Raw genomic sequence first — 15302 nt, forward strand, 5'->3', positions numbered from 1 at the left:
GGGGGCCCAGGGGGCGCGTACCTGCCGGTCATTCTCCACGTCGTAGCCCAGGCTGATGAGGCAGGCCTTGAACTCCTCCGGCCCCAGTGCCCCGCCGTGGTCCTGCCGGGCGTCCGAAGGCAGGTGTGCAAGGGGCGGTATGGAGACCAGGCCAGCGCAGAGGTGGGGAGAGGGGTCAGGGTCACATGCAGAGGGCAGGGGGGAGGGGGACACATGGGGGAGGGAAACACAGAGTTAGAGGTGACACGGACGAGGTGATGGCCAGGGACAGCTGGGGCAGGTGGAGGGGCGTGGGTGGTCTGAAGGGCAGCCAGAGGCCTCCTCTCGCTTCTGGGCCAGAGTGGGGTGCGAGCTGAGAGGTGCAGGATTGAAAATTGAGTCCTAGGACTTGGAGGGAGTGGGGAGCGCACCTCCCCTCCAGGGTTTGGGGTCGGAGAAAGGGGACTGCATCCCTCCCTGCTTGGGAGGTCAGGGTCCCTGCTTGACAGTGGACGGCTGAGGTCGCACACTCCTACCCAGGGGCAGAAGGAAGGCAGGTGACATCAGGCCAGCAGGCTAGATGGGGACTGGGGCAAACTGGCACTCAGGCCCTTCTAAAGGGGCCGCAGAACAAATCTTAATTCTAAGACCACCACGTGTACGTGTGACCAGATTCACAGGCCAGGTCGCAAATCTCGGGTGTGCTGGAATTTATTCCGTCCCAGGGTCTCACTGGCACAGCCCCCGAGACAGGACTCGGGACCCCCCTTTATACTCCCGAGGGAAGGTGCTCGTGCTGTGGGTCAAGGGGATGCACCTCTGCACCCCCTTCCGTGTGGCTGAGGCCCCAGCAGCCCATGAGCAGCAGCCAACACTCAGCAACTGTGACGTGAATGAACCGACAGATGCACAGATGGAAGGGGCAAGATGGGACGGTGACAGTGGTGACAGCAGGGAGGGAAGACGCCAAGGGGTAGAGGGAGCCGTTCACCTTGTCGAAGTGGTTGAAGGACGCCCGGAACTCCTGCATCTGCTCCTGGCTGATGCCCTTGGCGTCGCGGGTGAGGATCTGGTTCTCGACCTCGTTGATGGTGCGGGCGATGGTGGTGAGCAGCTGCTCCCAGCCCACGCGGATGTGCTGCGGGGGGAGCGCGGCGTGAGGCGGGCCAGGCCTGCGGGGTCCTGGGGCCCTGGGGCTGCCCTGAGGGGCCTGGCACTGGGTTCTCCCCTCAGGGAGTGCGTACGTGGCCTGCATGACCCCCCCATGCCAGTGCAGCCCCACACTCTCCCGGTCACCACATCTGCACACAGGGACACAGGTGTGGCACCACCTTGTGCCCCTGCCAACCATCAGGGTGCATGTTCTGCTGACAGATGCCGCCGAGGGCCAGAGCCCAATACCTGTGTCGGGATCCGCATGGAAACTTTGCAGAGCTGTGCTGCGCAATGTTTAACCGGTTTTCTGGTGGGAAAAAGACCCTTTGGTTTTTCCCGGCATGTGTGATGTGCGGGGTCACCATGGATGAATTCAAGCTGCCAACAGCGTGGTAACCAGCGTAAGCAGCCCTGTCACTGCAACCCGGCTGTAGAGCCGGTGCGCACGGACTCGGCGCGTGCTGGCAGGACCAACTGCTGAGGCCACCGAGGGCAGGAGCGGCCCTCCCAGCTCTCCAGAAGCTTGTCCTGACATGTGTGTTGTCATGGTGATGGGAGCATATTAGTAGGGACACAGTAAACATTTTGATCTAGTCTTTTCAGTCAGAGTGAAAGGAGACAGAGGAAGCAGCAGATGCCTTTTGCACAGGGCGGCCCGGGGCTCCTCCGTGCTAGTGACAGGAGAGCAGGGCGAGGGCCTGGGGGGCACCGTACCTCCATGGTGTAGTTGGTGTGCTTGTTGTCGAAGATGAGGGCCTCCTGGATGAGCTGGTGCTGCTGCTCCAGCAGGTCCAGGTTCGGCTTGTAGTCCACGATGCTGCGCTCGTACTGCTTCAGGTGGCTCAGCTGGTCCTCCAGGGTCCCATTCATCTCGATGGAGATGCGCCCGATCTCCTGCACAGAAGGAGGGTGCTGCTGGTGAGGTGGGGTGGCGGGCCCTCGCCTTTGCCCAGGGGCCCCCTCCTGGAAGGCCTGCAGCTCGCACTGTCCCCTCCGGTCCCACCCTCTAGCGTACAAGCAGCCACGCTGAGAGTTTTGTGCCAAGCGCTACACGCGCCTCACTCACATCACTGCACCCTTGACCCCTTATGACGGGCCCTTCTGCAGACGTGGCAACTGAGGCCCAAAGAGAGCAACTTCTCACAGTAAGAGGCAGAGTCGGGATCTGAACCAGGCTTGGCTGACTTCAGAGCCATGGCCCAGGAGCACGGACCATGCCAGCTCCACGGAGGGCACGCTGTGTGGCGGGCGCGGAGCCAGGGCTGCCCTGCCTACACCTGTCCCGGCTGTGGTGAGTTTCAGCGAGGTTGCTCTGGTCAGCATGTGCCCGGCGTGTAGTGAGCGCTCAGTAAGTGGTGGCCAGAGTCACAGCTGGCATCATTACCAACCTCCCCGTGGCTGGGTCACGAGGGTCACTGTGTGCACATCATGAAGGTCTGGGCTCAGACCACCTTGGTCACAGCTACACCAGAACTCATAGTGCATGGCAGCATTTGTCAAGGGGATGAAATAACTGCTTCACCCCCATTTTAGAGATGAGAAAACTGAGGAGCAAGGTTACACTGCCTGAGCTCACGATCACCAGACAAGGGCAGGGTCAAAACTCGAACCCACGTCTATGTGACTCCTCAGCCAAGCAGCCTTCTGGGGGTGCTGCCATTTCCATCCATATCATCTTACCACCCCCTAATCCCACTAGGCAGTGCACTGGGACCCACGTCCACCAGGCCTCCACGTTCACAGGCGCAGGAGCACAGGAGACATCCCACAGGGGTGCGTGACCTCCTGCTCACCGGGGACTCTTTCCCGACTCTGCCCTGGGTTCAGCGGGGCTGTCGCGACAGCACCTCACCTCCATCTTAGTCTGGATCCAGGGCCCCACGATGTTGGCCTGGCTGGCGAACTGGCGGCGGAGATGCTCATTGGACTGCTGCTTGCTCTGCTCCTCCAGGAGGGCATGGTCCCGCTTGGGCACCAGTTGCTGCACCTGGGGGCGGGATGGAGCAGGAGCAGTCAGCGTGCAGTCCCCTCCCCCAGCCCCTCCCCCAGTCCTGACCGCTGGCACGGCACTGCCCACCTTCTCCCACTTGGAGTTGATGATCTGGGGGGTGACGGTGGTGTAGGGGTTGCTGCCGGACAGTTTGATGTGGTTGCTTTCCGCAATCCTCTGGGCCTCCTTGTGGATGGCCAGGATGGCCTCCCGTTCCCTGTCGGCGTCCGGCAGCGTCGACTTGAACTGGTCGTGGGCTGAGATGAGGCCCTGGGGGAAGAGAAGGGATGAGGGCCAGCCCAGGCCTGCGGAGGTGCCATGAGCAGGGCGGGCGGGGGCGCACCTCGATCTCCTCAATGGTGTGGACGATGAACATGTCCTGGAGGTCCTCCATGGCACTCTCCATCCAGTTGTTGAAGGGGGCTGCGCGCTTGGCATATTCCAAATGCAGCTGGTCAATGGTCTCCAGCTGCTTCTCTGTTTTCTGGCATGGGGGGGGGGGACAGGGACAGTGGAGGGAGGTCAGTCAGCGTACAGGAAGGGGAGGGTAGTGGGGAGGTGTCCGGGGGCCCCAAGGGCTCAGAGCACATCCCCGAGGGCAGTGGTGGCACCAGGCTCCAGATGACATCGCCCCAACTCACCTCCAAGGCTTCCCTGCGACTGTGGGTCAGAGAGCCAAGGGCGTCCCACTGGTCGCAAATCTTCTGGCAGCGGGTGTTGACGTTGTGGGAGTCGTAGTAATCCAGCTCGCTGCGGGCAGGGCAGAGAGCAGTGAGACCCAGCGGAGGCCGTCAAGGGTGTACCTGGACCCACCTGCCCCCAGGTGTCCCAGGCCCTGGTGCCAGGGGACATCAACGTTGAAGGCTATTAGTCATCCATCAACCCTCTGGCCCACGGTCCCCACGGGCAGGAGGAATTCAAGGGCTGGGGTTGTGGGAGAGGGTAACAGAGAGGGCTTTCTCCTGCTCCCCCACTTTGAATTGCTCTGCAACAATAAGCTCACTCGGGGGACAGAGGGGATGGGCAGCCAGAGTGAGGTCCTCAACCAATCCTGCACGCGGACTGCCTGTGCATTTAAAGGAGGTCTAGCAGAGCGCGCTGGTGGAGCACGGGCTCTAGAGCCCACTTCCCCAGGTCTGAATTCTGGCTGCATAACTTCGTATTTGTGCGGCCCTGGGCAAGGGAACGCCCTACTGTGGACACCTGTTTTCTTGTCTGCGAATCGGTGGTGGGTTATCGTGGAGAGCAAGTCACTCAGTGCATGTGCAGTGCTGAGAGCAGTCCCTGGCACCCAACAGGTAAAAGTAGCAACGGCTACTGATTAAAGGTCTGTATTTATTTTAATGGGTATTAAGAAAAAATACAGAACTAGCTCGCAATCTCATTCTAAGCAATTAATAATATATTTAGAAAAAGAATGTGCTGATTACGGTTATAGGTATTATTATTCGAAGGACTTCAGGTTTGGGAAACACTGGACTGATACAATCATTCCTGGCCACCAGCCATGCTCCCTGCCTCTTCACCCCACTTCATCAGCCCCCCCGTATCCCGTTTCCTGCAGTCCAGACACTTGGATACTCTTAGCAGCAGGGTCCTAGGGAGTCAGGGTACAGGCAAAACCTTAGGGGCCTGTGAGGGGTGAGGAGCAGGGAACAGCTTTGGGGAAGAATAGGACATGGGGACCACCAGATGGTTTGTCTCACCTGCCTGGTGAGCAGACAGGCAGGGAGATACAGGGGTGGGGTGGGGCGTAGGCAGGCAAGGCTGGGAGAGGGAGCAAGGCTGCGATGCAGAGGCCAGGGGGACCGGGTTCCACTCCTGGCTTCACCACTCTTATCCGTGTGACCTTGGGCAAGGCTGTTGGCCTCTCTGTGCCTCAGTTCCCCCTCTATATCACGGGGGTGGGGGGCATCAACATTTAAGGCTATCAGTCGTCCATGCTGGGGGATTAAATGAGCTGCTACAGGTCGAGCACAGAGTGCTCTGTGGGTTGTTATCACTACCATTAATCAATGCTCATATGGGTTGTCCATCCAGGCTCATTCTAGCCGGCCCTCAGTCCCGACTCATCTTGGGGGGAACTGACAGCACCCTAAACAGCCCCCCCTCTCTTTTCTCTAGGGCTACTGTCCAGAAAGCTGCTTCAGGGACCGCCTGTTCCCTGGCTCAGGGTAATGGGTTTCACATGGCTGTTCCCCAGTGCCTGAGAAGGAGGCTGGTCTAGGATTTATTCCAAGTCTGTTTCTTAGCAGCTTCCAGGGGCTCGCACGTCAACTGGGGAACCTGCCCATGTCCCACCCCCCACAAACCCTGCAGACATCTGCGTCTGTGGCCTCGCCCTCTTTAGCCTAGGCATGCCAGGTGCAGGGGCGCCAGCCTAGGAGAGGCTGCAGGACCCCAAGGAGTGCCTCCAACAGGGAAAGAAGACACTACTTCTGTCTCTGAGTGAGCAAACGGGAGACCCCCAAGCAACTGGGCAACGTGGAGGGAGTGAGTCAGGGAGGAAACCGACCCTCCCCGGCACGGAGCTCTACTGGGCATCATGCTGGGCCCCAGCCTTATACGAACAAGGAGAACTCTCAGGGTGACTGTGGTGGGGTGGGGGTGTCTGTGGAAGGGGCAGTACTAGCCAAGGATCCTATTTTTGAGCAGACGGCTATTTTAGGAACCCTGCCGCCCCTCCAGGACCTGTGGATTTTCCATGAAGTAATGGCCTGGGCCTCCCACTCCCTGGGTCCTCCCTGCTGCTGGCTGCTGCGCTGGTGGAATAAGGCCACATTCACTGGCTCTGGAGGTTCAGTGTACTAATTGTGTGCACAAGTTTATCTGACTGGGGCAGGGAAGGGAGGGCAAAGAAGCCGGCTGGCTAGAAGCTCTTACAATAGTGTATTCTGAGCAGGAGAGGGAAGGAGCCCGAAGAACAATGGGCTCTCTGTGCACTCAGCAGCCCAGTCCCTCAAGGAGGAGCGGTGGTGGTGGTGGGGGGAGGGTGGGGCTGGGCCGTGCCCCCCCTCCCATCAGGGTGCCAAGGATCTCCCTGGTGTGGCAGGCAAGGAGGTGGAGCCGAGGGACCCCTGCAGCCTGAAGAATCAGGACAAGGGGTCAAAGAATCTGGAGAGCTCACTGTGTTTCTTATCCAGGGTTAAGACAAGATGGGCAAAAGGCATCACCCCATAAGGCACTGGCAAGGAACGGAGGGGTGAGGGAGCCCTACTCCAGGCGTGAGGCAGTGGTGGTGCCGCCCACCACTGCTCTGGGTGGGCTGTGAAGGGAAGTGGGTGACGGGACCCTGTGAGCCCTCACTTACTTGAGCTCCTGGGCAATAGCCGCAATCTGCTCCACGCGGTCCTGGTGTGCGGCCAGGTCGCTCTCGAATGCCTCGTGCTTTCGGATGAGGGCTTTGATGTCTGACAGGGTGGCCGTCTCATAGTCCCGGTGCTTTAGCATGGCTTCCTTCCCTGGGTGGGTGGAGGGCAGTAGGCACTGAGACAACAGTGCTGCAGGAGTCCAACCAGAGGGAGGGAAAATGGGACAGACCCCACATCCTGCCTATTGAGGATGGCACCACGCAGGCTAGAAACTTCTGGAACCCTTTGTCTTGCCCTTCCCAGAGATCTCTAAGCCCAACTATGTCCTGGATGGAGCTGGGAGACACTGGTGGTGGTGGCCTGAGCCAGATACCCCAGTTCAACCTGCGTGTCCTAATCTTAGTGTCCTATGGCGGTAGGAGGCCCTGAGAACCGGATTATGTTACCATGGCTGGAAAGGTAGGCACCGTCTGTGCAGAGCTGGGATCTGGAGAAGTGGCTGAGGGTGCAGCCCGTGCCTCAGCAGGGGAGGGGAAAGAGAACTGTTCCAGTCAGGGTTCTTCCAGGAACCCACCCCTCTGCCTGCCCCCTGGCACGTTGGGGGCTGGTTCCCTTGGGATGGTGGCCCTATCTACGTGTCCTACACTGTCCTAAGGGCTTTCCACGTGCAGTGAGGTGGGGCCCATCATCAGGCCCTTTGAAGGAAAGGAGAAACACTGTTATTAGTCCTGGAGTCTGGCTAATTACACACCTCAGAACAGAAGCTCAAGTGAGCCCAGTAAGCATAGTAAGATATTACAGAACTGGGGGAAAATGCCAGCCTGAAAAGGGGCGCTGCTTCAGGTAAAGCCGCCTTAGGCTGCCCCTAGGGTGGCAGGTCAGAGAGCCCCCAGCCCGTCCTCAGCTCAGCACCAGAGCTTCAGACCAACAGCTGCCCTCCTGGTGCAGTGGGAGGGCACGCAGGCTCTCCCGACTCTCCTGGCCTGTTCCCTCATCTGTGAAATGGGGCCAACACCAGCACCTAGTCTAAAGCCTCAGTGAGGCGGTCTTCGAGAAGGGCAGGCCTGGAGCCAGGACCATCGCATGTGAGCCACCCCGAGGACAGGGACTGGTATTGGCAGGCAGGAGGCGGGAGCCTGGGAGACACACCACCAGTCCTGCCACCCTACCCTGGGGTAGGAGGCTCAACCACAAAGGCAAGCTTGCAATTCCCTTCCCCAAATTGCTTTCTCCCACGGGTGGGAACCCGAAATAGTAGGTTACCACTTCTCTGCCTCAGCAGAGTTTCAGCAAGGGCTGGCAAGGGGTGCTCTGGAAGACTGGGAGGAGCGGGCCACAGTCACAGCGACGGCCACCTTGGATGCAGACCAAGGGGCAGTCACGGAAGTGACACCGGGCTCAGTTTTGTTTTTTTCCTCAACCCTGGACCCTCAACCCTGCAAGCTGTGGGGGATGGTAAGAGACCAAGAGGTTGGTCTGTCCTCCTGTTTTGCATAATTGGGTGGTGCAGAGGCTGCAGGCCTCAGATCTGGGGAATGGGAGTGGGCAGGCCTGCCTGGGGGCTCTGGGCTGACTCAAGACCAGAGCCAGATGCCAAAATACCAACACACCTGTGGGGAGGCAGGGGTGGGGGCAGGGCCGTGTGGAGGCCACTGAACCAGTCAGTCTACCCTGGCACAAGACTGCGCCAACTTCTCCTAAACGCCTTCCATGCAGGCCAGGCCTGAGTCATTCCCAGGGAGGGAACTCTGCTGGGCCTTCACACCCATACCCCTGGGCCTCAGGAGACCATCTTCCCAGGGGCTTCCTAGAACCCCAGGCGACGGACTGAGAGCTGATAATGAGAAGGGAAATCCAGAGGGAAGACGTCCAGAGCCTGTGGAACAACAGTGGCGATACAGAACATGGATAGTGACAGGAAGAAACAGTTCAGTCGGAGCGCGGGGGACATGGGTACAGGAAAACCCACTGATGTGCACGACGGCCCTCTAATGCGAGAAATGCCAAAGTCTGACGGCTTGTGAGCTGCTCGGGCAGAGACCTCACCTACCTGGGAAACGACTGTGCACAGGGAAGAGGCTCAAGAGGTGTTTGTGAAACGAATGAATGAACAAATGAAGCAAATGCCAGCAAGCCCCCTCCTGGGGGGGTAGAACCTGGGTACCACCTCTGACAGGCACGAGGGAGGCGCCTGCATCCCAGCCTGCAGGCCTCCTCCTCGCCTGCCCCCCGGCTCTCCCTCTGCATTCCTCCCCGGCACAGGCTGCTACTGGACAACAGTCTCCTGAGCTAATGTGAGGAGGGCAGCAGTTGGGCTGCAGCCAGGGACATGGTGACGTGGGCCCAGGTCTGCGGGTTACGCCGAGCTGCATGTTCGCATGCTGGCAGGGGTGGGGCCTCTGGGGGGGGGGGGTCTCAGCATCTGGCCAGCGTTGGCGCTGCTGGGAGGGGGGCTGCAGGAACCCCCAGAGGCTCAGTGAGGACCTCATGGTGAGCTGAAGGGGTGGGAAGGATGCAAATCCACCCTGAGCAACGCCAGGAAGTGTAAATCTGCTGGGCAGAGTGGCGGCAGGGGGCAGAGACAGAGTGGGGAAGGAAGTGGGAGGGTGAGAGTCCCGTGGATGCCTCTCGGCTTCCCAGGCACTGGCCGTTTCAGGCCCTGGTATCTGGAATCCCAACCATGGTGTGGGCCCTGACCAAGGGCCAGGGACGTGATGGAATTCCACATCCCGAGCCAAGGGGCCAGGCAGCTGCAGAGCAGCCGAGACACAGGAGGAACTGCTGCCCTTGTGGGAGAAGCCGCCCTGCAGGGGGGCCAGGCTCCTTGGACTGAGGCTCTGGGACAGGGCAGACGGTTAGAAGGCGCTCCCAGGCTGGGTCACAGAGAAGGGTGGGTGGCTGGGGGTCAGGCGGCAGAGCCAGGAGTGGCTCTGGCCCTGACTTTTAAGGACTGTGCTCAGGAATGCAGACCCATCCAGCAGCAGGGCTCTCCACTGTGCGGCCCCTGGTCACAAAGGGTGTGGGAAAGGGAAGGCAGTTTGCATGCAGGCTGCCAGGGATGGGAGAGCCCGCCCCCGCCCCTGACGGGGAAGGGTCACTTCCCTATGGAGCTGGGACGGGGCTTGGCTGCATTCCTGGAGGACTGGTCTCTGGACCCAGGAAGGGGCCCACCTGTAAGGACTCACGGAGGCCAGAGCAGACGGGCAGTAGGAGGACCAGGCCCCAGACTGTTTTCTGCTGCCCAGGGCTGGACGATCCCAAAGCAGCATTTCTGACACGCGCATCCCCAAGCAGCAGGAAAGGAGGGTGGTGTGTGCGTGTGTGTGTGCGTGTCTCTATCTATCCGAGGGACAGGAACCGAGTGAGGGAGCCCGAGGGCCATACCGTCGGTCCAGGCCTCGTGGATGGAGGCCTTCTGCCGGAACTTCTCTGCCAGGTGGTCAAGCCGCTCCAGCCTGCGGATCTCATTCAGCAGCCACTCCTCGTAGCCCTTCTCGGCCTGCTCCAGGTGCTGCCAGCAGTTGTTGATGTCCTGTGGGGGCAGGAGAGGGCAGGGCTACCACGGGGGCTGGGGCGTTCAGAGGGGCGATGCTTCCCTGAGGGATGCTGATGGGAAGGCCGCAGAACGGGGGGCTGGGTCACATCTATCCCGCTTTGCTACATCCATGGGCCCAGATGGGGCCCGGCACATGGCAGGTGCAATCAGTTCTTCTGGATTAAATGAATGAATGAAAAGGAATGAATGCCATAGGTGGGGCTATGGGACCCAGAAGGTGACTCTCCAGGGAATAGTATTGTCCCTCCATGAGAAGGGGCCTCAAGCACTAGGGAGCCATGGCTGACTGGGGTGCCAAATTCAAACAATTCCACACAAACTATGTGTGGTTTGAGGATGGGTGTAAAACTCGAGGGAGTGATGGAGTGATGGGGGGGGTAAAGTGTCAAGTATATCCCTACCCCACCTCTGCCCCCCAAAGGCTCTGTACATTCTAGTTAGCAGAGACTATGTTGGCTAAACAATAAGCCTGGGGTACTCTGGAGAATCTGTAGCCCACAGGCGGCAGGCGGGGCTCAGGAGCTGGGCCACGCCTCCTGGGCCTTGAACACCCTCAGCCCCTCCGCCCCAGAGCCCCGCCCTCACCGAAACCATCCTGCCCTCAGAGGGCATGAAGGCGGGCCGGTTGCTGAGGCGCAGCTTGGTCTGCAGCGTGTTGAAGTTGATCTCCAGCTGGCACTTCTCTTGCACCTTGGGTGGCTTGTGGACACGCCGGTAATCACGGAAGTCCTCCAGCTTTTGCTGCATCTCTTGGATGGTCTTTTGGGGCACGCGGTCCTCCAGCCAGGGGATGGTGCGTCGGATCCACTCCAGGAGCTGTGGGCCCACAAGAAGCCATGTGGCCTTTGCAGGGGGCCCTCAGAATCTGACAGGGCCCCCCGCCGGCTCATGGGTACATGGGACCCGGATCGTCCCTGCTCCCCAGCCCGACTTCTCCACGATTTTTGTTGGGATCCCACAGCCGGGAATTCTAGGAATGTGTGTCCCCTTGGAACCACTGTGCTGTTCTCTGGTTCCCTGCTGTTTGTGTCTTTGCTCCTGGTCTTCCCTTTCCTCAGATCTAAGCAGGGCCCCTCCTTGGGTGGCCTCCCCCCCACACCCCACCACATGGCCCCGCTGCCACCGTTGCCAGGGTCTCACTGACTGTCAGTGCCTCAAGAGCAGGGCTGACAGCCCGCCTGGCTCACTAGGGGACAATTAGCGCCATGCACAGCACCTGAGACGTTAAAAATTAGAAAGTAAACTGAAAAAGAAGGCGACATGTATTTTTATGAACCACTCATGCCTTTGATGGAGGACAGGGTACAAACAAGCAAACAAACTGGAAATTCTAGACCCATCCCAGGAGAGTAAAATCGGTTCTTGTGCAGCATAGATCTGCTCAGAGAAGTGGTTCCCAACGCCAACCTCTGGCAAAACGAGAAAACCAAGGACAAAGGTACCCTTGTGTGTTTACATCTTGATAAATGGTGCCAACTGCCCTTTCTTGGGAAGGACTGGGATTCTAAGATATATAACCTTTAACCTTTTCTTGGTGTTAGAAATCATGGTGGTAGCAGATGGTAGCCTTTTCTTTTAAAAATACCGCTTAACTTCGCAAAATAAAGTTGGCCACCTTAGATTGGCTGTCAAATACTTTTTCCAAATTTTCCTGGTCCATGAAATCTCAAAGTCTGGGAACCACTGGTCTAGTAGAGCAGTCAAACTGCTGCCCTCAGGGAGCTTAAATGTTTTTATTTTTTTAATATGGAAATTTTTAAAGGAGAGAATCCAGAAGAGATGTACTGATCACCCACATTCCCAACGGACGTTCTGGGTCAGGTTCTGGAGTGGGGCTGCCTGGGTTTGAACCCCAGCTCTGTCCCACCGGCCCTGTGACCCTGGACATGCGCCTGACCCTCCCTGGGCCTCAGTTTCCTCACTTGGAAAAAAGGGTAGTACAAGTTCCCTCCTGGCAGGGTTGCCGTGGAGAGGGCAGCCTGTGTGTGTGCAGGGCTTTCCAAGGGCCTGCCATGACAAACTGCGGTCTCAGCATCGTATCAGCCCTCGTTCTCTCTCCATTCTACTGAATCAGTGTCTCCATTGGGAGGGCGTGGGAATGGCCATTCTTAAAAAGCTCCCCAGATGATTCTAAAGCAGTACAGTTTCCAGAAAATTCCATCCTTGAGTATCTGTGTAGGCACCTCAGCTCAAGACCCCAGGAGCCAGCTAGCAGGGTAACACACCAGTTTGACCCTTAGCCTTGTGAAACCAACCTGAAAGGTCACATACTGGCTTGGACCAAGTCCACAGTCTGTAACCTTACCGCCTTTTCTAGAAAGTCTCATTGCCAAACCTGCTCTCCCCTTTGCAAGTGTCACATGACCTCTGGCCAAGGGTAACAAAGGTGACCCGATCTTTTAGCTCACTGCGGGTGGAGGTGAGTGGCACACTTACGTCACTGGCCAGCCTCTCATAATCTTCCATCAGATGTTCATTCTCCTGATTGACAGCTAGCACCTTGCAGATCCGGTTGGCTGCAGTCTCAGCCTGGGGCGGAGGAAGCACATACAGTCAGGGCTGCCTGGGGGCTAGTGACCCTCCCTCCTGACAAGCATGTCCCTTGAAAGCTGGCTCATCCATGGCCCATACAGAACTCCCCAAGGCAGGAAGGAGAGGAGGTATAGCTCCAGCGAGACGGCACCCTGACCGCCTCTGTCCTAACAGGCCTTGCCCGAGTTCCCACAGCTCACTGCCCAGTCCCCACCCAGATAGCCGGGCCCTCAGCTCTCTTGGCCTGGACCCTGGAGGTGCTGAGAGCGGTTGGGAAGCCCTCCCACAGTGGGGGCGATGGATTAACAGGCCCACAAAGTGGCCCACAAAGAGGAGGGTTGGGTGAGGCTGGGTGGGGTCTTCACTGGGCCGAGCCCTGGATGGAGTCTCCCGTGGGTGGGAAGGCAGGCTGCAGGGAGAGAGCACCACCGAGCTGGAGGGCGGGCAGTGGGGGCAGATGCTGGTGCCCCCTCAGAAGCCTGGTGCTCAGTATACAGGCAGAGCACGCTAGGCCCTTTCCTAATCTTCCCCTTGGTGGTGGGGGTTGATGGCTCAGTGGGCAGAAGTCACAATCCACAGGGCAAAAGGGAGCCAGGGCTTCAAAGAGCAAGGCGCAGTGGAGACAGTGACTCGTCTCTGCCCAGAACTACAGGCCGATGTCCTGCCTTGTCCTGCCGGGGGGATGCGAGGAGTGGAGAGGAGGGTGAGGGGTGCCACACAGGGACGAGAGAGACCAGGTACCTTTCAGGAAGCACAGAAAGGGTCCAAGAGGAAGAGTTGAAACGGCAACAGAACAGGAACAGAAATAGTGAGGAGGGTCTACAGAGTGGTGGGGAAGGAAAAGAGAGGCTTGGGGATGGCTCCAGACCCAACTAGCTGCAGGCACTGATGTCCTGCCGCTGCCAGCCACATGCTGCTTCTGGGATAGGCGGGCGGGGAGGTGAGTGGGGGACCAGCTGAGGTTGGTGTGAAAACACACACACACACACACACACACACACACACACACACACACACACACACAGTCATGCTGCAGGACACACGCCATCGGCCCCAGGGCCTCAGCCAGTGAACACCTAGTCCCAAGGGAGTGCAGGAAGCAGAGCCAAGGTTGCAGCTTACAGGGGAGCTGTGGAGGTTAGTCCCTGACCTCTAACTTGGAAGAGACAATGGTACCCCAAGCTTAAACCCACTCTGCTGTGCAGACCCACGAAGGTGGGAACTGCTGGTGTTTTGTTTCATTGCTGAGTTCCTGGCACCCAACTCAACGCTCGGTGTGTTTTAGGTAGTTGGGGTTGATGAATGAATGTGTGAACAAGGAACAAATGCTTTAATGACTAGAAATAAACTATCAGGAGGGTTTGGACATACTTGTACCAGGCCTGGGGTTTGCCTTGTATTTATAAAATTAAACAAACCCCAGGGAGTGTTCTTTTAAGAGATGGGCTTGAGTCTTGGGGGGGCGGGGGGGGGGGGGAGAAGACAGCAGTGATAACAAAAGCATCCAAGGCTGGCCTGAGAAGCGGACTCGGGCTAGAGAAAGAAGCCTGGATCCTGCACTGCCCTTACTGAATGGCAGCACCCAAGGGCCTAGCCTTTATTTTCTCCCTTACAAGTGGGGCCCCACTGCAAAACCTGCAAATGCTCTCACCTGGGCCTTCCTGCCAGCGTCTACTCCCACAAACCCCTCCAGGCCTCCAGGCCCCCACCACGTGGAGCCCAGCTCTAAACACAGAAGCCCAGTTGGGGCGGAAGAGAAAGCACTCTTGTGAGGGCAATGTGGTGGTGGGGTGGGAGGCTAGCCTGGGGCCCACTGGGGGTGGGGGAAGTCCAATGGCACAAGTGCTGTTAGTAAAGGTTTGTGGCGAGAAATCGTCCATCACTGCCCACCCCCACCCCACTCTCCCTGCCTGTGCGCTCCAACTGCATGCTGGGTAGGTGGTGGGAGGCTATGCAACAGCGCCAGCACGGGGTGGGAAGAATCAGGGCGGGCAGGGGCATGGCTGCTCCAGCTACCCAACCATGTAGGGAGCACGGACAGGACCAGGCATGGTCCTAAGCCCATCACCTGCGTGAGCTCATTTCATCCTCAGAGCAATCCTGTGAGACAGGTACTAGTATAAACCCCACTTTACAGATGGGGACACTGAACTGGTGACTTATCTGAAGTCACCTACTAAGAGGTGGCAGAGCAGGGGCAGGGCAGACTGATCACCTGCTGGACCCGAGGCTCTGAAGGTGCTCCACAGGAGGCAGCACACACAGTCTCTGTCCTATGACTTCAGGGACGGCTCCCGACCACTCCGAACTTTGATTTCCTCCTCATTTAAATGGGGACAATGGTACCCACCCCTCCACACAGGGGCGTGTAAAGGGCTCTTCTAAGAGCCTGTGCATGTGGAGTCCTGGCGGAGTGCCTAGCATGTAGTAAGTGCTCAATAAACGAGAGATACTTTCTTCTCCTCCTCCTGGCCTACTTGCTAACTGGTGACACAAACTTAAGTCACTAGGAGTGCACTGCTGCCCAAGACCAGAAACTAGGAGGCAAATGGAGGGGATAGTGGTGCCCAGGCCTCTGGGGGCCTCATGCCTCAGGGGCAGCTGGGTGTCCTGCCATGGATGTAAAGGGCCCGACAGACACCATGAAGTCAGCCAGGCTCAGGGAGAACTGCCAGTGGGAACATACCTCTGACCACTCTGCCTGTGTCAGAGGGGCTGTTGGGGACAGCGACCCAGAGAGCTGGGTCACCAGGAGCAGGCTCAGAGATGCCTCGAGGCT

General features: G+C 58.5%; 1 protein-coding gene across 8 annotated transcripts in view; it reads right to left on the reverse strand.

Moving 5' to 3' along the window:
• The window catches only part of ACTN4 (actinin alpha 4), a 70352-nt gene that overhangs the window by 2536 nt on the left and 52514 nt on the right, over positions 1 to 15302 (reverse strand). For 5 of the 8 annotated variants that reach the window (XM_074314374.1, XM_074314378.1, XM_019751375.2 and 2 more), the window contains 11 exons: positions 12428 to 12520; positions 10577 to 10807; positions 9820 to 9967; positions 6435 to 6585; positions 3766 to 3874; positions 3468 to 3608; positions 3212 to 3394; positions 2987 to 3121; positions 1849 to 2028; positions 971 to 1117; positions 22 to 102 (listed from right to left, as the gene is read on the reverse strand). In XM_074314374.1, coding sequence (XP_074170475.1) covers positions 22 to 102; positions 971 to 1117; positions 1849 to 2028; positions 2987 to 3121; positions 3212 to 3394; positions 3468 to 3608; positions 3766 to 3874; positions 6435 to 6585; positions 9820 to 9967; positions 10577 to 10807; positions 12428 to 12520 — 1599 coding nt within the window. Of the gene's footprint in view, positions 1 to 21; positions 103 to 970; positions 1118 to 1848; positions 2029 to 2986; positions 3122 to 3211; positions 3395 to 3467; positions 3609 to 3765; positions 3875 to 6434; positions 6586 to 9819; positions 9968 to 10576; positions 10808 to 12427; positions 12521 to 13264; positions 13286 to 15302 lie in introns of those variants that run through there. The other 3 variants (XM_019751377.2, XM_019751376.2, XM_074314376.1) reach the window with 2 other exon arrangements.

This window comes from Rhinolophus sinicus, linkage group LG11 (assembly GCF_036562045.2).
Source record: "Rhinolophus sinicus isolate RSC01 linkage group LG11, ASM3656204v1, whole genome shotgun sequence".
In the NCBI taxonomy this organism is placed as follows: domain Eukaryota; kingdom Metazoa; phylum Chordata; class Mammalia; order Chiroptera; family Rhinolophidae; genus Rhinolophus; species Rhinolophus sinicus.